This window comes from Bos grunniens, chromosome 15 (assembly GCF_055505025.1).
Source record: "Bos grunniens cultivar Pamir isolate PY7600 chromosome 15, Bosgru_T2T1.0, whole genome shotgun sequence".
NCBI classification, from domain to species: Eukaryota; Metazoa; Chordata; class Mammalia; order Artiodactyla; family Bovidae; genus Bos; species Bos grunniens.
In genome coordinates, this window is record NC_141179.1 from 28538146 (window position 1) to 28560936 (window position 22791).

Below are 22791 nucleotides of genomic sequence, written 5' to 3' on the forward strand. Positions count from 1 at the left end.
CTTGGGTTCCAAAATCACTGCAGATGGTGACTGCAGCCATGAAATTAAAAGATGCTTGCTCCTTGGAAGAAAAGCTATGCCAAATCTCAACAGTGTGTTAAAAAGAAGAGACATTACTTTGCTGACAAAGGTCTGTATAGTCAAAGCTATGGTTTTTCCAGTAGTCATGTACAGATGTGAGAGTTGGACCATAAAGAAGGCTGAGCACTGAAGAATTGATGCTTTCGAACTGTGACATTGGAGAAGAACTGTGATGTTGGAGAGTCCTGTGGACTGCAAGGAGATCAAACCAGTCAATCCTAAAGGAAATCAACCCTGAATATTCACTGGAAGGACTGATGCTGAAGCTCCTGTACTCTGGCCACCTGATGTGAGGAACTGACTCATTAGAAAAGACCCTGATGCTGGGAAAGATTGAAGGCAGGAGGAGAAGGGGCAATATGGCTGGATGGCTGGATGGCATCACCGACTCAATGGACATGAGTTTCAGCAAACTCCGAGAGATGGTGAACAGGGAAGCCTGGTGTGCTGCAGTCCATGGAGTTGCAGAGTTGGACACGACCGAGCGACTGAACAACAGCAGCCAGGTTACCTTTCTGGTCCCGGAGGGTCTCAGCACAGACTTCCAGGGTCCCAGGATCTCAGCTGCTGCCCTGCATCAAGCTTTCGAGCGCCATCATCTGTTTCAGCACACGGAGGAGGTGTCACTGTTATTCTTTGCTGACTGAGATGGAGAGTGACAATACTGGGACCTCGTCAGCGTGTCCAGAGTGGATGCTGGCGTTGGAGAGGTTTGCGTGCGGTGACACAGACTGGCAGCGGTTTCTGTCTCCCTGGACTGCCCAGCCCTGAACTTGTGTGACCTGTTCATGAGCGGGTCCATGTTTGCAGTTTCAGTTTGAGCTCTGAATTGTGAGGAACAGGCATTCACTTAGGTCATCTCGGGTGAACAGAGGTTGACGGTGAGGATCAGACTGGCTGAGGTGGCGCAGCCGCTGCCATCCACCTCTGTCTCCCCCCCGCCTCCCCACAAACCAGGATTTTCACTCTTGGAGACCCAGCTCTGTCTTCCTCGTGTACACAGAGCTCTCTCCACGCTGCCTCCCTACAGTAAGTCACCTGAGTTTTGTACCAAAGAGTGGGATTTCCTTTGTCCCACACTAGCCCTCAGATGTCCCGGAGGGGTGGTGTCTTCTGCTGGGATTGTGCAGTCGTGTGTACAGGGTGTGATGATTCTCTTCTTTCCTGAACCACTGAATGCATTGGCTATGTTTCAAAATGACTGCAATTGTAGCCTCACTCATTGCCGCTTCAGAGGCCTAATCCTTCCAGCTTCTTGCGTGGCAGGTTCCCTGTTCTCTGGACCTTTTTAGCTGCTTTTCCTTGGACCTCCTCCAGTTCATGACATCTTTCTTGTAGGAAAGCCGTCAGCGCTGTGCATGGTATTCCAGGCGCTGGGGCTTCATGGTTGTGTTTGTAGGGTAGTGGTTTCTGTTGGTCTCCAGTATCCATCGTGTTAGCCACATTTGCCTCATCATTAATCTCTTTATTCTTTTTCTTTCTTTTTTTTTTTTTTAATGTATTTATTTGGCTGTGCTGGGTCTTAGTTGTGGCACGTAGAATCTTTAGTCTTCGTTGGGGCACGTGGGATCTTTCTTGCTACATGCGAACTCTTAGCTGTGGCATGTGGGGTCTAGTTCCCTGACCAGGAATTGAACCCAGGCCCCCTGCACTGGGAGCATGGAGTCTTAGCCAGTGGACCACCAGGGAAGTCCCAGATCTGAAATATTCTCACCACAAAAGAAAAATGGTGACTATGGAGGTAGTAGAGGTGTTAACTAACCCTGCTGTGGTGGTCATTTCATAGTAAAGAAGTTTATCAAATCATCATGCTGTATACTGAAAAAATTATCTCATTTCTATAAACTTATTTCTACTTCTACTTAAAAAAAAAAAAGAAACTTATGTATATGTGTCTGCTTTTACCCTTACACTCCCCAATCCTATGAGTAATTGCTGTCACTTGGGGAGTTCCTTCCGGGTCTGGATTCTCTGTTGTTTTCCATTGGTCTGTTTGTCTACCTTTACACAGATACCATGCTGTCTGGGTTACTGTAGCTTTATTATACATCTTAATGTCATTTAGCAGAGAAGGCAATGGCACCCCACTCCAGTACTCTTGCCTGGAGAATCCCATGAACAGAGGAGCCTGGTAGGCTGCAGTCCATGGGGTCGCTAGGAGTCGGACACAACTGAATGACTTCACTTTCACTTTTCACTTTCATGCATTGGAGAAGGAAATGGCAACCCGCTCCAGTGTTCTTGCCTGGAGAATCCCAGGGACGGGGGAGCCTGGTGGGCTGCCGTCTATGGGGTCGCACAGAGTCGGACACGACTGAAGCGACTTAGCAGCAGCAGCAGCAATGTCATTTAGAGTAAATTCTGCAACTTTGTTCTCCATTTTCAAAGTTGTAGTCTAGGTCCCTTGCATTTCTGTATGAATTTTAGAATCAGCTTGTCAATTTCTATAAAAAATCCTGTTTAGGGTTTTGACTGAAATTGCACTGAGTCTATAAATCAGTTTGAGAGGACTGACATCTTAAACAATATTGAGTTTTCCAACCCATGAACACAGTCTGTTTCCATTTATTTAGGCTTTCTTTAATATTGCTAAGAAATCTTTTCTAGTTTCTAGTTTATACATCTTGCCCATATTTTGTCAGATTTATCTCCTTTTTTGATGCTTCTGTAAATGGTATCTTGTATTTATTTTTGTTATCGAAGTATAGTTGATTTATGATGTATTAATTCTGTACAGCAAAGTGATTCACTTATAAATATACATCCATTCTTTTTAATATTCTTTTCCATTATGTTTATAAATGTTATCTTTTAAAATGTCAATTTCCAAGTGTTGGTTGCATTCATATAAAATAGAATTGATTTTTGTATACTGATCTTCTAGCCTGCAACCTTGCTAAACTTATGTTAGTTCTAGTAGCTTTTTTTGTAGATTCTATAGAATTTTCTACATAGATAGTATGTCTTCTGGGAAGACGTTTTTTCATGTTCTTTTCTAACCTGGATATCTTATATTTCTATTTCTTGCCTTATTATACTGCCTGGAACCTTTAATACAGTTGAATAGAAATGGTGACGATGAATATTTTAGGCTTATTTCTGATCTTAAGGGGAAGAATTTCCCATAAGTCTTTCACCACTGAGTGTGATGTTAGCCAGTGTTAACTGTAGGGTTTTCTAAATGTCCTGTGTCAGGATAAGAAGTTCCCTTGCATTCCTAGCTTGTTGAGAGTTTAAATCCAAAATGGATATTGAATTTTGTCAAATGTTTTTTTCTGCATCTATATATGCATCTGCATATACAGAAGAATCATGATTTTTCTATATTGGTCTGTTAATACGGTCAATTATATTGATTGACTTTCAGTTGTTAAACTGACCTTACTTTCTTGGGGTAAACTGCTTGATAATGGTTACATATTATTGCATTTCATTTATTAAAATTTTGTTAAGTATCTTTTCTCCAAAATAATAGCTTGAAGGAGATGAGATGGAGATGGGTATTTTTTGAATTATTGATTTCCAATTTTATTTGTTCATTATATCTATTCTCTGTTACATGCTGTTACAGAATTCTTTTCTGGTTCAGTAATTGATCCTGCTTACCTAAATGTTTTATGTGTGCTTGAAAAGAATGTGGTCTCTCGTTTTTTAGAATGAAGTATAGTGATTTACATTTTTGTGTTAATTTCTGGTATACAGCAAAATGATTCAGTTATGTGTATATGTGTGTGTGTGTATTTATATATATATAAGAAATATTTTTTTATGTCCTTTTCCATTATGGTTTACTACAGAATATTGAATACAGTTCCTTGAGCTAAACAGTAGGACCTTGTTGTATCTGTTAATACCAAACTAATTTGTCTGTGAGTCTGTTTTTTTCTTAAATGTCCTTTTTATCAAGCATGCTAAATGTGTTGATCTTCCCGTGTCTTGAGTAATTGTTGTCTGGTCTCGCTGTTCCCCACCCAGGGGTTGATCCAGGGCCCTGACTGTGAAAGTGCCGAGTTCCACCCACTGGACCACAAGGGAATTTCCTGGTCTCACTCCTGAATAATGGTTTAGTTGCATGCAGATCTGTCAAACAGCCCTTTGACAATATTGTATGTTGTGTACCATTATCTTCTGTCTGCTGGGTTTGCTAATAAGACATGTTTTTTGGCTTTATTAGTTGTTCCTCTGTAGGTAATCAATTTTTCCCCCCTCTGGTTGTTTTCATTATTTTGTTTTTAATCTTTGGTGTCCTGTAATTTCACTACAGTATATCTAGGTGTGGATTCACTTTTATTTACTGTGTACAGGAATTGGAATGCTTTCTTGCTCTGAGGACTCATGTCTCTTTAATTTTGAAAACTTCTCAACCATTATCACTTTCTTTTCTAGAACTCTTACTATAAATATATTAGACCTAGTTATTTTTATCCACTATGTCTCTTAACTTCTATTTCATATTTTAAAAATGACTTTATATATTTTTTTAGCATATATATTTCCCAATTCACTATTTGTTTCTTCTATAGCAAATCTGCTGCTTAACCAACGTGTTATTTTTTGTTTGTTTGTTTTGAACTTAATGACTACGAATTCCTACAAGTTCTCTTATTTTCTTTTTTTTTTTTTTAATTTTATTTTTCATTTTGGCTGCAGTGGGTCTTTGCTGTGGCATGTCCGCTTCTCTAGTTGTGGTGTGTGAGTTTAGTTGGGGCGTGTGGGATCTTAGTTCCCTGGCCAGGGATTGAGCCCAGGCCCCCGGCATTAGGAGTGTGGAGTCGTAACCACTGGACCACCAGGGAAGTCCTCTTACGCTCTTTACGATATGTGTAGGTTTATTTATTTATTTTTAGAGAGGTCTGTTCTTTCATTATGGATTCTCTTCCTTTTCTCCCTCCAGTAAGTTTAAATACTGTTGTTTTTCAGTCTTCTTTTTGTTGTCTACTCCCAGTCCTTCTTTTCATTGTGTTACTGATTCTCCCTCAAGGTGAAGTGTTTCCTCACATGGTGTGTAATTATTTATTGTGCATTTTGTGAATTCACTTTCTGCAGAAGTTTATTTTCTGTGAGTGTCTCATTCCTGGGTTGTTGAGTAGCCTTATAGGGGTTTCTGCCAAGGATTCTTTAGTGCTTTAGGACTAAATTTTTACATTAATTTCCTGGACCTGGCATTTTCTTACCACATTTTGGACTCTATCTACATATGTCTTGGGGTTTCAGTTTTTCATTAAATTTTATTTTGCCCCCTAGAACCTGGAGTGGGCAATGTGCTTCCTCGTGGCCCACTAGGGCTTTCTATTCATGGTGAGAACAGCCTGAAGAGCCCCAGAAATATCTAGGGTCTAAGTTTTAGTTTCCAAACTTACGACGCCCTAAGGCCACATTTTGTTCCAGATTGGCATTTAAACTCAAGTTCCCTGGGCCTATATCCAGGTCAGATCCTGTCAGTTCATGCACTTATTACTCAGATTTCATGCTTGCTTTCTGTTTCTGGCCTCTGAGAATTTCTCTTTCTGTTGGCTATGTGAATAACGCTGCTGTGAACATCGGTGTACAAATAACCTGTTTGAATTTCTGCTTTCAATTTTTTTGAGCGTACACCCAGGGGTAGAATTGCTGGTTTATATGGTAATTCAGATTTCTAATATCATGCTATATCTTTAAACTTTATCTTTATTTCTGACTGCACTGGGTCTTCGTTGCTGGGCGCAGGCATTTGGTTGCAGAGAGCAGGGGCCACTCGAGCTGTGGCGCGCAGGCTTCGCGTTGCGGTGGCGTCTCTTGCTGCGGAGCATGGGCGTTAGGGTGCGGGGCTTCAGTAGGTGTGGCACACGGGCTTAGTTGTTCTGTGGCGTGTGCGATCTTCCTGGACCAGGGATTGAACCCGTGTCCCCTGCATTGGCAGGCCGATTCTTAACCACTGGACCACAATTCTAACTTTTTGAGGACCTGTCGCACTGTTGCTCACTTTGGCTATACTGTTGTACGTTCCCACCAGGAGTGTACAAGAGTTCCAGTTTCTCTGCATCCTCGCCAGCGCTTGTCATTTTCTGCTCTTTTGATAATAGTTGTGTTAATGGGTGTGAAGTGGCACTTCATGGTGGTTTTAATTTTCATTTCCTTAATGTTGAGTGATGTTGAACATCTTCTCGTGTGCTTCTTGGCCAAGACAAGGTCCAGTTTCATAAGGAGCCTGATTAGAATTGTATTGGATTTATATATTAATTTGAGGATTACTGTCATGTTTACAGATTTGAATCCTATTCAGGAACACGGGGTGTCTTACCAGTTGTTCCCCCCTGCCCCGAATTTTCAGTGGAACTTTATGAAGGTCTTGCACACACTGTTTATTCCTGGGTATTTTATCTTTCACATTGATTGCTATTGTGATGGGTTTTTTCCTATTAGCTGTCCTAATGGATTACTGATAATGGTGGATGGGATGAATGACTTATTTTAGACTTATTTTCGCCATACTGAAACAGATTCTTGAGGCCCACCTACATTATTTTCTTTTATTGTTGATTGACTGCACTAACTTGGATTGTTGCCTCTTATGTATTTCTGAAAATCAGAACTTTCACAACATATCTTTTTTCTTTAGATCATTTATGAAAATATAAAGCAACATCTATCCTAGAATTTATCTCCAAGACATCATAGTGTTTGTATTTATCCATCTGAAATCAGGTTTCCCTTCTTTAGTCTAGCATGAATTCTCAGGAAACCTAATGATTAAATATCTCCATGTGAGAAGTCCTTAATATCCTAATTGGTTGTTTCTAACCTAACTCCTTATTCTTAGCCAAATCTAGCCAATTTTGTGTTAATTCTTCTCTTCTTTTTCCTCTCTCCCTCGTTCCCTCTCCCCACAATTCTTCCCTCTTCTCTGCTTCCTTGTTGTTTTTCTTTTTTGCTGGGTAGCTTTGGACCTGAGCAGGGACTAACTTGTGACCTCTGCTCATCCCCCAGCCAGGACATCACAGGTGATATTTACTATTTCAACTTTGCCAACGGGCAGTCCACATGGGACCACCCCTGTGATGAACACTATCGGAACCTGGTGATCCAAGAGCGGGGCAAGCTGTCAACTCCTGGGGCCACTAAGAAGAAAGAAAAGAAAAAGAAAAAGGAAAAGGAAAAGAAAGACAAGAAGGATAAAGAGACCTCCAAGAGTCCCCTGGTGAGTTAGTGGGTGCCAGCTCCCAGAGAGACCAGGCCTGAAACCTGAGGGGGTATTGGGAACCTCTGGCTGTTTACAGCTGGGAGATTAAGACCAACAACAGTAGTAATTTTGTGATAGTACATCATCTGAATTGTATCTGTTTTCTGGCAGATTTTCCTTTTAGCTTCTAGAACTAGTGCTTACTATTGCTAAGCAGTTTCTGCCCCCCTCCCTATTGGGAGGCATATATAACATAATAGTGTCAGTGAGCGAGGGCCCGACTGGGGACAGGGTTTTGCAGTTGTCCGAGAATTGATGCTGTCTGCCTCTATGGAGAGTCGGGTCACAGAGAGCAGTTGGCGGAGGCCAGAGAGCCTGGAGGAGCAAGTGCGTCCCCTCTCCTTTCCAAGCCAGGCCTGCCCCGGGTGGATTCATCGTGCGTCTTAGTGGTGCAAATTCCTGGATGTCTGATGGGCCATAATTCGGTTGTCAGAACACCAGTGGCTTCAGGATCCAAAGAGAAACGTCTGAGGCTTTACCTGCCCCCGTGGATGGTCTTTGCAGCCGGCGTCCTTGGTTCGCGGTAGACACCGACGTTTGATTGCATGCCCTTACCTTATTCCCCAAGCAGCTTTTTCACTCAAGACTTGAAAGTGCTCTTTCCCATTACTGTCCTGTGTCCCTCCTCCAGGTGTGAGGCAGGTGGGCCACGCTGAGGAGAGGGAGGGGCTTGGGAACCCAGTTCAGCCAGGCGGGAAGCACTGGGAATACCTTCTCAGTGGTCGGGTTGATTTGCTCTCTTATTTATGGTCTTTATTTCCCACCGGCGCCTGTGCTTACTTCTCAGCAAAAATTCCCCCATTTGCCTTCCTTCCCAAGGTGTCAGTTCTGGTGCTGGATGGTTGCTGATAAATTTATCCTTTTTATCATTTCCAAGCTCTACCGATAGGCCTCCTCCATACCCCCACCCCTACCCCACATTACTAGTCGTGGTTCTAAGAAATAAGATAGCAAACCCATTTCTTCTGGTGGAGAAAAGAGGACACGTCATTTCCAAAGAGGTTGAATTTTCTAATGGCAAGTATTTGCAAGGTCAAAGATGGAAAATGGGCTTTTCACTAATCCCAGACTATTTTAGTTTCTTATTTTTGATCACGAGGTGTGTGGGATCTTAGTTCCCTGACCAGGGATGGAACCCACTCCCCTTGCACTGAAAGTGTGCAAGTGGTCTTAACCACTGGACCATTGGGGAATTCCTGCCGGGGCCTATTTTAAATGACAGTCGGCATCTGGGTAGTCTCTGACATGACTGCAGGTGAGAGAGGAAATGAAGTGAGGGTTCTGTGTTGGAGAGTTGGGTAATAGACCTAGGTTCTGGGTATTTGACTGAGTTCCTGGAGCTCCCTGTTACAAAGGATTCCTCCTGTGGTTCAGGAGCTTAGGGCAAGTGGACAGGCCTGGGCTGCCAGTCTGGATCTTAGGGCTCAGGACAGGTGCCTGAAACTTGAGTTTGTTTGGAGGCAGACCTGACCAGGTGGGTGATCTGGGCTCAGGTGTTTTGGGCTTCCTGGAGGAGAGCCGGGTGGAGTTTAGTGTGCATATTTGAAGAATGTGGTTGATCTTTTAGGAATTTTTCCTTTTTTCTTTCTTTACGGCTGCACTAGGTCTTCTTTGCTGCACGTGGGCATTTTTGGAGGCCACCTTCGTCACAGTGTATAAGCTTCTCTTTGCCGTGGCTTCTCTAGTTGTGGCGTGCAGGCTCTGTAGTTGGCGATGCATCGGCTTAGTTGCTCTGTGCCATGTGGGATCTTCCTGGACCAGGGATTGAACCCATGTCCCTGCACTGGCAGGCAGCTTCTTAACCACTGGACCATTAGGGAAGTCCTTGGGGTTTTTTTTTCCTACCCCAAGATTCCCTGACTGTGTGGACCTCTCTTGAGCTGCACCAGCTCATCTGGTAGAAGACCTAGTCTGAGTGTTCAAGGCTCAGCTCACTGCTCATGTTTCCCCTCTTCCTTCCCTTCTTAGATTATTTCTGATAGTCCTTGATAAGAATGGTGGATTTTTATGAAGTTAACCAGTCACAGAATTGAGAGCTTGATGGTACCTCCAGGATAACCTAGTTGGAGATTTTCAGACTTTTTGTTAGTAGTGACGCCATCTTCACATCAGTTCCTCTGTGGAGGGCCAGTGTCTAAAGAAGCGGAGCTGCTCTGGTTGAACCTGGGAGTGGGGGTCTAGGTGATGCTCCTTCCCCACCACATACCCACTATGGTGGCCCCAGGGTGCCATGGGAGCAAGGTTCCTGAGCCATGGATCTAGTCAAGTCTCTTTGTAGATAAGGAAACTAGAGCCTAGAAAACAACAAAGCCCAAGGGAGTTTTTAGCTTTTCTTCCCTCTTTGGTTTGTGTTTTTACTTTGAATGGAGGGTGGGTTTCTGCTAAGGGTTTGCCAGCATCTATGGTAGCCAGTAGAAGTCAGCAGTGCTTTGTCTTCATTTTCTCTGCCTCTTTATATACCCGTCTAGGAAACACAGCCTGAGCAGGGCCTTCTGCCTTCTTCCTCCTTTCTCCGTGGCCCATCCCCTCTCCCAGCACCTGGGCTGGCTGATCTGGACCTAGACCGAGAGACGCAAGCTAGAACTGAGGGCTCCTTTAAGAAAGGGAAGAGCCCGTGCGTGCTGGGTGACACCCCCAGGCCTCTCACGGGCTCCCTGCCCAGCAAGCTGCAGCCACTCTTCAAAGGCCAAGCTTCCCGAACCCACCAGATCTTTGCCGATGTGGAGAAAATCTTAGGCAGGGCCCCAGCCCACTGCAGGACAGAATTAGGTGACCAGCAGGGTCTGGAGAAACCCCAGCCGCTGACAGAGAAAATCTACCTGGGGTTTCCAGACCCCGAAATAGAAGAGCTGGAGATGAGGAGCAGACAGCTGAAACCTGGCTCTCTGGGCCCTGACAACACCTGGCCCTTCCAGAACAGGCAGGATGCGTTAGAGAGCAAGACGCAGGCCTCTGTCCACGCAAAGCTTTCTGAGACCCTCAAGGGCCCGCAGCTGAGAAGGGAGGAGCACAGGCATGACGTGGCCAAACGGAGCTCCACTGGCCCTGGGGGGGACAAGGGCCAGAGCCCCGTTCCCTCACCATCCCCCGAGGACGCCCCCTCGCCGTCCCCTTGTTCTGACCCCATGCTGCTCACGGGGAAGGGCAAGTTCTTGTTAGACAGCAGCCCAGCTGAAGACCAGAGCTGGCAGGGCGTTTCTGGAGAAGTGGGGAGCGTGGGCAGAGACAGGAGGAGAAGAGAGGCCCCAGGACTGTGGATGGGGCAGGTCTCCAAGCTTGTCCATAAGGACGCCTCCAGGGGCGGCAAGGAAACCGAGCCTGATGACCCTGAGGCTCTGGGGGCCTCAGCTGGAGGTCCACCCCAGGGGCTGTTGCTAATACCCCCTGATACCCTAGCCTCAGAACTGGTCCAAAGCACCCCTGCAGGGATTGCTCCTGGGGGGCCTCCTGCCATTGAGGAGAGCCCATCCCCAGGCTCTCCAGAGCCCCCCCAAGAGGAAAGGAGGCCAAGTGGGTGTGAGCCTGACTTGGAGAGCAGCGGCAGCAGCAGCAGCAGCAGCCTGGCCTCTCGCCTTGGCTCGGAGGTCCTGGGGCAGGTGACCAACTTTCCGTGGGACCTACAGAGCCCGCGGGGATCTGAGTGGGCCGTGGGTGAGTCAGGCCCTGGGCCCACAGAGCGGCACCCCAGCGCCTTCCTGGCGCCCCAGCTGCTCCCCATGCAGAGCTCCACTGAGGAGCAGTCAGAGAGCGAAGACTACTCTGAGGACCAGAGGTTCTACCAGCACATCCTGCAGATGGTCAAGATCTCCCGGCGGCTAGAGGGTCTGGGGTTGCCCGAGAGTACGCAGGAGATGCCGGGCCAAGACCTGGCCAGCGTGATCTGCTGCCTGGCTGCCGAGTCTTCCAGGCTGTCTAGCGAGGGTGAGCACGAGGCCATCAGAGCCATGGACTCTGGGCTTCTGCCTTGGGGGCCGGAGCCGCAGGAGCATCCTCCAGAAGTGGACGTTGCCCCGGCCGCGCAGGAGGCCTGTAGTCTCCTGCCAGGCAGCAGCCCCCTCAGGCAGGGGCTGGTCGAGCTGAGTTCCAGCAGAGGGCTTGCGGCAGAGCCAGGCAAGATGCAGCTTCTCGACCAGGTAGGCTTCTCAGAGAGCATCACGGCCATCAGGCCCAGTGAACTTGGCAGGGAGGGAGCAGGTTGTGCTGACAATCTTAACCCAGCCATCAGGTCAGCTTTCCTTTTGTCTGTCCTTCCTCGGTGACCAGGGAGCCCTTAGCCACCCGGGATGGCCATCTTGTGGGATGACATGCATTTCCTGTTTCTTCTACCCCATCACCTACAAGATGGGGGCGGAGGGTGTCTGGGCTTCCCTTCCCTTGATCTGACCGTACTTAACGGGTGCTTTACATGCTCTGAAGATGATCTGTTTTGAGGGTGAGTAAGGTGGCACAGATCATGGTGTTCATGCAAGATGTAGGAACTGTTCCAGGATTTGGGAGCCTTCCCCATCAGCTGATAGTATAGAGAGGTCCTCCCAAGTAGACACCCTGCCCCCAGCCTCTGAACTTAGTCCCTTCTCGGAATCACACAGAATTAGTGAGTTACAGTGCCTAGGGTCACAGAGACTCAGACCCGACTGAAGTGACTTAGCACAGAGAGTTAATACTGTCCTGAGGCTATGATGTGCTCAGTTGCTCAGTTGTGTCTGACTCTTGGTGATCCCATAGGCTGTAGCCCACCAGACTCCTCTGTCCATGGAATTTTCCTGGCAAGAATGTTGGAGTGGGTTGCCATTCCCTTCTCCTGACCCAGGAATTGAACTTGAGCTTCTCACGTCTCCTGCACTGACATGCAGGTTCTTAACTAGCGCCACCTGAGAGGAGAGACCGAAACCTGGACTCTCTTCTGCTCAGTGGCTGCTGCTGCTCCTTCCTTCCCAGGGCTTCCAGAACCTTGTGAATAGCCTGTGTCAAATTTGCACAGACCGCTTCTCCCCCTAGTGGGATCTACCAAAGAGTGGGCTTGCCCTGTCATTCGGGGCCCTTTGTCCCTTTAAAGAGTCACCACCGTCTTCATTCAGAAGTCAAATAAGACACAGACCATGGGGTTTATCTGCATTTCCCTGGCTTCTTTTGCTGTTGCCCAGCTGTGGCTTTACTCAGTTCCTACCTCAGTTCCTAACTGCTGACATGCCTGGGTTCTCCGTTAGCTCTAATAACCCCTGTAGCACTATAAACATCAGATAAGCTGCAGATTATCTTGCAAAGTTTTAATTAGCTCAATGGCGGCAAGTTTATCCGCTCTGAAGGACAACGCCATGCACAACTCTTAGCCAAAGTTAATGGCCATCTATAGAAGCTGATCAGCTAGGAGCCAGGGATGTATAATTTCCCTACTAACTGCTGATGTGGTAAAGGCCTGGGAGAACAAAGCCCTCAGCGGGCACGTCTCCCTCCCTCAGGCCCCCAGCACGTCAGCAAATTAGCCATGTCAGGAGTCTGTAATTTTCCCTTAATACAGTGTGGGAAGAATTTTGCTCACTGATCTGCTGGGTGGGCTGGGCGGCTGGGAGGAGCCAGTCAGGTTTGCTCATGGTGCACCGCAGAGCAGCTCTCCTGGGCTCCTTTTCTGTCACAGCCAGGAGCAGTGTGAGATACTGGCTTAGACACTGCCCTGCTTCTCATATCTACTCCTGTGGTTGCTGGCCCCGCGATTTGGGGCAGGCAGAGGTCTTGACCTCACCATTCTCCATTTGCTCTTGTGGGGACTGGGACTTCAGATGGTTTTGAGAGTGGAATGAGACAGGTGCTTTTACCCAGGAGCCCAGGGCTCAGGCAGTGTTGGCCAGTTTTATTATCTTCAGCTCCTTTTCTGCCTCGAGAAGATACCCTGCAACAGGCTAGATGACTGGGAATCTCTTTGGGTTGGCCAAAAAGTTGGGCTTTTTCCATAAAATGATACAGAAAACCCCAAATGAACTTTTAGCCAACCCAATACAAAGATTTCGGGGGTGGAGGGTGGCAGTGGGTGGTCTCATGTCACCTTTCAACTGAGAGTCTAATGCCTTTCCCGGGCAGAAACAGGTTGTGTTTGGAACCCACCCAGTGGTCTGGCCTCAGGCCTGGCCGCAGGTAAGAAGATAGGCCACCTGAACCTCTCATCTTGACCCCCTTAGGTTCCCCTTTCTCTCTTCAGTCACTGTGGGATTAGAGTGGAATGGAATTTTTGTTTTATACACATTTTAAGTTTAAGAAATGGATTTTGAGGAGCTCATTGTAAACCATCACCAAAATGCTCTCCTGCCTCTAAGTTTCTAAGTCCAGACCATTGTAACACTAATCTGTTATGATAGCAGTTCCATAGCACTGGGGTAGCCCAGGCTACACACACACATGCTGGGGTAGCCCGGACCACACACACACGTGCTGGGGTAGCCCGGGCCACGCACACACGCGCTGGAGTAGCCCGGGCCACGCACACACGTGGCTGGGGTAGCCCGGGCCATGCACACACGTGCTGGGGTAGCCCGGGCCACGTACACACGTGCTGGGGTAGCCTGGATCACGCACACACACTCTGGGGTAGCCCTGGCCACGCACACAACGCGCTGGGGTAGCCTGGATCACGCACACATGCGCTGGGGTAGTTCTGGCCACACACACACGCGCTGGGGTAGCCTGGATCACGCACACACGCGCTGGGGTAGCCTGGATCACACACACACGCACTGGGGTAGCCTGGATCACGCACACACGCGCTGGGGTAGCCCGGGCCACGCACACACGTGCTGGGGTAGCCTGGATCATGCACACACGCGCTGGGGTAGCCCGGGCCACGCACACATGCCCTGGGGTAGCCCGGGCCATGCACACATGCACTGGGGTAGTCTGGGCCATGCACACGTGCTTCTTACATTCAGTATCTCATTTGAAGTTCTCAGCAGACCTTAAGTAGCATGCACATATCATCTGTGACTTGCAGATGAGTAAACCGAGAATCCAAGATCCTATGAGTGGCCCAAGTCTCACAAATTCTGCCATCTCTCTGGTGTCTCTCCCCAGTCCTCATGGGCATGAAGCCCACCATCCTGAGAATAGATAGAGGAGCGGCCGCAGTAGTCCTCTGGCTGAGCTCTCTCCAGCCTCTTTGCTCCTCAGGAGAGCAGAGAGAGAATTCTTCTGTTTCTCATGTGTTTTTTTTTTTTTTTCTAACTTATTTTTGGCCATGCAGTGTGGCATGTGGGACCTTAGTTTCCTGAGCAGGACTTGAACCCATGCCCCCTGCAGTGGAAGCATGGGGCCCTAACCACTTGACCACCAGGGAATTACCCTCATGGGTGTGTTTCAAAGTGAATATTCATTTTAATCAAAGTAATACATGCCCATATTAAACAATGCCAAGACAAGCCAAAAGGTGCAAAACAAAATATAGCAGTTCTACGGTGTGGGTACCCCTCCCACCTCTACCCTGGCAATGCCTTTATTCTGGTGTCTGCTTCCATATTTGTAAATAATATGCTTAGGCTGCTTTTTCTTGATTCATCAGTTTTCAGCTTTATGTATGAGTCTTCTCATGCTGGGAGATGAGGCTTTTGTCTCTGCTCCCCACCCCCTCCCCAGCTTCCTCTGTGGCTTCAGAAGGGAAGAGCAGGGCCCTCTGCAGCTTTTCCAGACGTGGAAGATAGCTTTTCCAGACGCTTGCTGGGAGATAGCCACAGAGTTACGAGAATCGGGAAACCAGCCCGTGATTCTCACGTGGTTGGCACAATGCTGACTTCTGGATGTTGTGTTTCTTTAGCAGCCTCTGAACGGAGGTGGTTTAAACTTGAGCGGGCAGGATTTAGATGTTTTATTTTTACATCCATCTCCACACTCTTAGAGCCCTGTGATTACTTGGGTTTCTAACAGGATGTTTTCTGTTGCCCAGGCCCTGGGCTCCTCGTTAGCCCCCGTCCATGTTCCTCTCGGGGGCCTGGCTCCATTAAGGGGCCTGGTGGATGCCCCGCCTTCTGCTCTTCGTGGACCTCAGAGTGTGAGCCTGGGGAGCTCGGTGGAGTCTGGTCAGCTCGGCGAACTCTTGCTGGTAAATGCTTTTTTTTCTGTGTACAGTGTAGTTAGTTACCGTGGGGCCTCCGTGTTCCTTGCTAGGAGCCGTGGCCCATCGAGAAATAGAGGGCACAGGCTGAGTCCTCAACACTCATATGGTGTGGAAGAAGGTGAGTCACACCTGGGTGATGCTGAACGTGGGTGGGCCGTGGAGGACGGTCAGAGAGACTCAGGGCTCATTTCCCGGTCCCTGCGGCCAGGGCAGTAGGAGTTGGACAGGGAGGGACCAGTGTGAGCTGGAGCTGCTGGGTCAGCTTCTCAGACGTGGTGGCCTCGCTCTAGGTGCCATCTTTACAGATGTGAAAGCATGCTGAGGGTCTTCCCACTGAGTGCCCTGACCTTCCTTCTTTTTGGAGCCATCACAGGGTCTCAAGCCTTCTGCTGCTGCAAAAGGTCTCCTGGGCTCCATCCATGAGGACAAGAACGCTCTCAGCCTCTTGGCTTTAGGGGAGGAGACCAACGAGGAGGATGAGGCAGAGAGTGACAACCAGGTAAGAATGAATCCTTTTCTTGGCCTGAAAATCCTCTGGGCCGTTAAAAAAAACAACAACGAAAATTTTTTTAAAAAATTGTGGTCAAATATATACACCTTGAAAGTTACATTTAAACCACTTTTAAGTGTACAATTCAGTGGCCTTAACTACCCTCGCAGTGTTATACAGTCTTCATCATCACCTGTCTCCAAAGCTTGTTCATAATCCCAGAAATACTGTGTACCCATTAAACAATAACTCTGCATCCTCCCCTCTCCGCAGTCCCTGATCTACTCTGTCTCTGTGAATTTGCCTGTTCTAGATATTTCATAGACTTGGAATCATGCTGTCTTTGTCCTCTTGTGTGTCTGGCTTCTTTCATATAGCATAGTGTTTTGTAGCATGTGTGATTGGATGGTATTTCATTGTATGAAATTACCACATTCCATTCAGCCGTTCATCTGTTGGTGGGTACTTGAGCTGCTTTAACCTTCTGGTTTAACCTCTGTGCTACTTTGAAAATCAGTGAAAGCGGTTTTCCAGCCCACAGCTTCCTTGTTTGCCCAGTCTGTATCCCTGCTGGGTCTGACCCAGGAGTGGAGCTCTCGGACCTGTGAGGAGCTTCTGGTCCTGCACCCGGGGCTGACCAGTTTCCTTGCCATCGTTTTCATTTTCAGAGCGTCCGCAGCTCAAGTGAGCTTCTTAGGAACCTGCACCTGGACATCGGGGCGCTGGGGGGTGACTTTGAGTATGAGGTAAGAGCCCGAAGCGCCTGCAGACAGACGTCTCAGCCCGGCAGGTTCCCCCTTCCTTCCTAAGCGTGTCTTCTCAGGGAGACATATTTGGAAAGAGAACTCTTTAGTCCCGGTCCTGTCCAGATGGGATTTCTGGGGTTGAGGGAAGTACAAGCAGGGAAAGGAATTCATCCATTCACTCATTTATCAAATAACTGCCATTTATCAGCTCTTTCTGTGTGTGGCACTTCACTGTCAGCCATACAAGCCTCAGTTAGCTGCGATTCCTGCCCTCGAAGAGTTTATATTCTTATAAAAGAGAGACCCGTGTAACCAGAACACAAGAGTAGCATGCAGGGAGGGAGGCCGTCCGGGCAGTAAGCCGCAGTGCTGTGGGGAGCAGAATTCGGGGGTGTCCCGTCTGTTTGGGAAGGCTTTAGTGAGAATCTGACACCTGAGGTGAGCCGGGAAGAACGGTAGCATGGCCAGAGGAGCAGAGGCGAGCCGCGAGGGAGAGAGCCCGCTGCGGGGCTGAATGGGCAGAGGCAGGAGGGGAGGACGAGGGCCATCCTTTCACCCGGAGCTCGGGCGTGTGTGGCAGAGGATCGGGAGGCGGGGCTGTGGAGGTGGGTTGGGCTGGGTCTTGGAAGGCCTGAGCGCCGGCTGAGAAGTTGGGACTGAATTACATAGGTGTTGGGAGCCATCGGAGGGTATAAATGGAAGTGTAATGCCATCTGGGTTCGTTCTTTTTTTTTTTTTTTTTTAATTAAAAATTTTTTTATTTGGCTGTGTTGGAGCTTAGTTGTAGCACTCAGGATCTTCAGTCTTCACTGTGGTATGCGGGCTCTTTAGTTTCAGCACATGGGATGTAGTTCCAACCAGGATCAAACCCGGGCTCCCTGAATTGGGAGTGCGGAGTCTTAGCCACTGGACTGCCAGGGAAGTCTCCCCATCCGGATTCTTAATGTCTTTTGAGTGCTGGCTGTGGGGCAGCCGTGTGCTGGACCCTGTGGGCGACCCGAACACTGGTAAGGTGTGGTCCAGGGTGGGCTCCAGGACTGTGCGGTCAGAGAGGAAGGCTGCTGGGTACTCCGGTGAGCCCTCAGTATATGATGAATAAATGAATATTTAGGAAGTGTTAAAGCAAGGGAGAGTGTGTAAAGAGCTCTAGCACAGCTACACTGTTCAGAATTTATTTGGTTGCATCAGGTCTTGGTTGTGGCACAGGGAATCTTTTGGTTGAGGCATGTGGAATCTAGTTCCCTGACCAGAGTTTGAATGCGGACCCCTGCACTGGGAGAGCAGAGTCTTAGCCACCAGACCACCAGGGAAGTCCTTAGAGGGGAGAGAAATTACCTGCTGAGAGATCAGGGAGAACTTGGAAGAGACAACATTTGACCTGGATCTTGAAGAGAAATAGTTAAGTTTTAGACGTGGGAGTGGAAGGGATGTTTTAGGCAAGTGAACAGCTTGGACAAAGACACAAGGCCTGGGAACCACAGAATGTGGAGGGAAGAGCTTCCAGACTGTGCCCCCAGCAGCTGTGTTGCTTCTCATCTCTTTCCCCGGTCTGTCCTCCACTCCCACCAGAATGTTCTTTAAAACGAACAGACAAAACCTAAAACTCATCATGTCATTGTAATAGCTAAAGTCTCCAACGCATTTTTTCTACTGAAAAAGGCACATTGCCTACTGTTTGTTCTTGGCCTAGTGTCTAATTTAGTAATTTTTTGACAATTAAGCTTTCTCTAAAGGAATGTCTAGTCAAGGCTATGGTTTTTCCAGTGGTCATGTATGGATGTGAGAGTTGGACTGTGAAGAAAGCTGAGCACCGAAGAATTGATGCTTTTGAACTGTGGTGTTGGAGAAGATTCTTGAGAGTCCCTTAGACTGCAAGGAGATCCAGCCAGTCCATCCTAAAGGAGATCAGTCCTGGGTGTTCATTGGAAGGACTGATGCTAAAGCTGAAACTCCAATACTTCGGCCATCTCATGCGAAGAGTTGACTCATTGGAAAAGACCCTGATGCTGGGAGGGATTGGGGGCAGGAGGAGAAGGGGACGATAGAGGATGAGATGGCTGGATGGCATCACCGACTTGATGGACGTGAGTTTGAGTGAACTCCGGGAGTTGATGATGGACAGGGAGGCCTGGCGTGCTGCAATTCATGGGGTGGCAAAGAGTTGGACACGACTGGGCAACTGAACTGAACTGAAGGGTGCCCAAAGTATTCAAACAACCAATACATCATGAAGTCAGCAACTCAGATTTCCCCAAACATTGAAATATTGATTGCTAGGTCAGTTAAACTTTCCATAAAGTAGAAAATTCTCTTAAAGACTTTAAACACTTTCAAATGAAGAGATCACTCACATTTATTAGAATGGTCATAAAACTGACCAATGAAACAATAGGGTGTGTATCATGGATTTCACCGTTTCCTTATTATCTTTTAGTATTATATCCTTATCATCCCTTTTCACATCCTTATCGTTTCTGACTTTTGCTTTGTGATCTTCAGCTCTCCTCGAGAGCCTGGAGAAGGTCCCAGGCTGGCTGAGGTTGAGGATGCTCGCTGACCCCTGAGGTGTTGTTTAGTAGCTCAGTTGTGTTTGACTTTTTGCCCCCATGGACTGCAGCATGCCACGCTTCGCTGTCCTTCACCATCTTCCAGAGGTTGCTCAAACTCATGTCCTGAGATGTAGGTGGGCTTTTTCAGCTGACTTCACTCTAGCCATTAGGTGGGTCCCATTTTATACTTAGGCTGTCTGGTTTTATTTTTTAAGGTTACTTTTTGGCTGTGCTGGGTCTTCTATGCAGTGTGCAGGGGTGTGGCATGCAGGCTTATAGTTGCCCCACAACATGTGGGATCTTAGTTCCCCAACCAGGGTTCGAACCCATGTCCCTTGCAATGGAAGGCGGATTCTTAACCACTGGACCACCTGGGGAGTCCCCGAGCTGTCTCTGTTGCCTCAGAAACTGTCTCCGTTTTTGGCTCTGCTCAATCATGTATGCTTTGATTATGACTTTGACACTTTCTGCCATGTGTGACACTTTTTTCTGAGTGTCATCAACCTAATTTGGGTGTACTTTGAAACTCTTCCTTTCAAGTGTGGCATGGTCTGTTGGCATTAAATCCATAGCCTTCTGTCTCTTTGATGCTTTTGAAATGATAACTTTTTTTTGTTCTCATCTGCCATTAAGATGTTAAGATGCTGTTGGAGTCAGTAGCTCAGGTTCTGAGCCTGGAAGGATGACCATGAGTAGGAATATGGTGTCAGGAGGATTCACTGGCTTTTGGAGAAAGGGCAGTCTCCCCGAGACCGAGCAAATTGAGAGTAAAGATTCTGGCCTGTTCATGTCTGTGTGTCCATCACCGGGCTTGCTGTGGAAATTAGGAAGTGCATTGGGTGTATTTTGCTGAGCAGTTGAGAGGATGATGGGCTTCCCTGGTGGCTGAGCTGGTGAAGAATCCACTGCAATGCAGGAGACCCCAGTTCGATTCTGGGGTTGGGAAGATCCACTGGAGAAGGGATAGGCTACCCACTCTGGCATTCTTGGGCTTTCCTGGTGGCTCAGATGGTAAAGAATCCACCTGCAACGCAGGAGACTTGGGTTTGATCCCTGGGTTAGGAAGATCCCTTGGAGAAGGAAACGGCTACCCACTCCAGTATTCTGGCCTGGAGAATTCCGAGGACAGAAGAGCCTTGTGGCTAAGTCCATGGGGTCACGAAGAGTCGGACACAACTGAGTGACTTTCACTTTCTCTTGAGAGGATGAATAGGTGAGTGAGTGACTGAGCCACGCTGGGACCGGAGGATGTGCTGGTAGGTCTCGTTGTGCTTCTTTCTTCCCTGGGTTTTCCCAGGTCCTGGCTAGAGTGGATACTTGGTCCCTGCTTCAGCTGGTGAACTGAAAATCCCCATATGGACCAATCATAATGTACTATGACTTGGAAGAGTTAATTTTTACTTTATAATATAAATGTCAACAAAAAAAGGGATTTTCTTCTTTGACATGTCCTGGATTTTCAGACGCTTCCCTTCTGATCTTTATGTGCTTCTTTGAAGGAGTGGGAGTTTTTAAGTGCATTTTTTTATAACCTCTTTAATATAAATAGGCAACTCAGTGTGATGGGGGGAAAATGTCTGGAGTGGGAGGTGTTACATACACTCCCCACCACTGTCTCTAGCATCCCAGCAGATTTCCTTCTTTTTGCCACATGGAGTGTTGGAGTCTTGTGTTCTAGCCTCAGGCAGGAACTGGGGCTTTTGGTGGTGGGAAAAGTTCGTGTTGGGGATGAACGGGAGTTTCAGGATAGACAAAGCTGTCTCTGATTGCCATACCCTATAAAATGGCTTTTGTCCCAGTTTATTGGTAGGGCTCAGACGGTAAAGAATCTGCCTGCAGTGCAGGAGACCCAGGTTTGATCCCTGGGTCAGGAAGATCCCCTTGAGAACGAAATGGCAACCCACTCCAATATTCTTACCTGGAGAATCCCACGGACAGAGGAGCTGGGCAGGCTATGCTCCATGGGGTTGTAGAGAGTCGGACACGACTTGGTGACCGAACAGCAGTAGTGTAGACTGTGGGTCCTCTGAGCTGCCTACCTCTTCCGGCTCTTGGGCATCTCAGGCTGCCCGAGATGGAGAGCTTATCCGATGGTTTGTTCTACCCTGTCTCGTGGTGAACAGTCACTGTGCTCATGATTCCATGAGAGGGCAGCAGGATGGCGAGAATGCCTCTCTCTCCCCTTCCCCCTCCTCTCCTGCCTTCAGCTTAAACCCATTTCTAGTCTATTACAGAATCAAAAGCGCTCAGTTCCTGGAACAGACACTAAGAATGGAAGGGAGTGAAAGAGGGGAGGCTGAAGGGTAGGCGAGCAGGCAGCAGGTGGCCTTGTGGAGCTGGTGAAAAGCCCATCAGCAGATCAAAGGGGAGGGAGGGAGCTGCGCTTAGAAATAACAGGATGATGTCAGTGTGATTGGAAAGCGCTAACCACACCACCGGGGAGCGGTGCAAAGAGCTGAGATGGACTGGGTGGGAATGAGACGTGGGAAAGAAACCAGACTGACGTTTGGCTTGGTGGGGGTCTCCGCAGCATGGGATCAGTGCAAGGACGTCGTGTTCAGCTCCCCTGTTCCCCACCCTGAGCCCCCCTATAGATCGTAGGGCCCCTGCCTTTGTGTTCTGGGCTACAGGAGGGGGACTGTGGTGTCGGAGACCTCAGAGCTTTTGGGGGGGTACATTCAATATTCATGAACCGATTCTTACAGGCACTCTCCTGCACCCTCCCCCACCCCCCTTCATGCAGATGGCAAGATCTTTTGGAGTAAACAGCAGGAATGTGCCTTGAGACACTCAAGGACCAGGGGCTGTGACAGGAGGAGACAGAAGGAGCGTGAGCATGGTTGAACTGGGAGTAGGGCCGCGCTGGGGGTGTGTCCCCGTTCTCATTCATAGGACGCTGGTGCAGGGGGCCATGTGCAGGGGCCTGGGCGGGGCCTCAGGCCGTGGGCCCCGAGATGGCATGAGGAGCAGGGGTGGAGAGGAGCATGGAGGCGGCTGGGTTTTCCAGACACTCAGCTCCCATCATCCATTTGTGGATGATCCACAACAGATGCCTGTGCCTCTACCATCTTCCCCACAAGATGTCCCTGTGCCCGCACTGTCACTGCAGTTGACGTGGGCACGGGGAATGCAAGTTCATTTATTTTAATGTTCGCCACGTTTTAATATTTTACTATTTAGATAGACAGAATAGGTTCAGCTCTGTCACGAAATGCTCTTCTTTTGATGGCTTGAGAGTGGCATCGCCTGGGCCTGACATTCTTGCCGTCTGGCAGTATTCTCTCATGTGTAAGAATGGGAATCTCCACGTGGATCTGGTGTCCTCTGATTCTTGATAGCGTACTTGTTTTTCCATCATCCTGAATATCCATAGTTGACTTTTGTTTAGCTATTTTCCATCTCATAACCACCATGACAAATATAATCTGACCTCTGTATAGCTTTGTAAACTAGATATCACTTTACAGAGTAGGACTTCTTCTCTCTGTGTTGACGCACTTAATCATTTTTAAAAATTGCGTCCCAAACACTGACTGAGCAGCTTGTATGTACCAGAGGGCACTGCGGATATTAGGGAGCTGATGTGGTGGGGGCGACAGGCAAGGAAGCCA

The 22791-nt window shown here is 48.1% G+C and overlaps 1 protein-coding gene across 24 annotated transcripts in view; it reads left to right on the forward strand.

Annotated features, from left to right (window-relative positions):
• The window catches only part of CEP164 (centrosomal protein 164), a 72142-nt gene that overhangs the window by 15655 nt on the left and 33696 nt on the right, over window positions 1-22791 (forward strand). For 21 of the 24 annotated variants that reach the window (XR_015141883.1, XM_086339412.1, XM_086339414.1 and 18 more), the window contains 4 exons: window positions 7048-7258; window positions 15225-15380; window positions 15760-15894; window positions 16554-16631. Coding sequence is in view for 21 of the 24 variants with exons in the window: in XM_086339412.1 (XP_086195538.1) it covers window positions 7048-7258; window positions 15225-15380; window positions 15760-15894; window positions 16554-16631 (580 nt within the window). In the remaining 3 variants the exon portion in view is untranslated. Of the gene's footprint in view, window positions 1-7047; window positions 7259-9768; window positions 11434-15224; window positions 15381-15759; window positions 15895-16553; window positions 16632-22791 lie in introns of all 24 variants that reach the window. The other 3 variants (XM_086339425.1, XM_086339408.1, XM_086339432.1) reach the window with 2 other exon arrangements.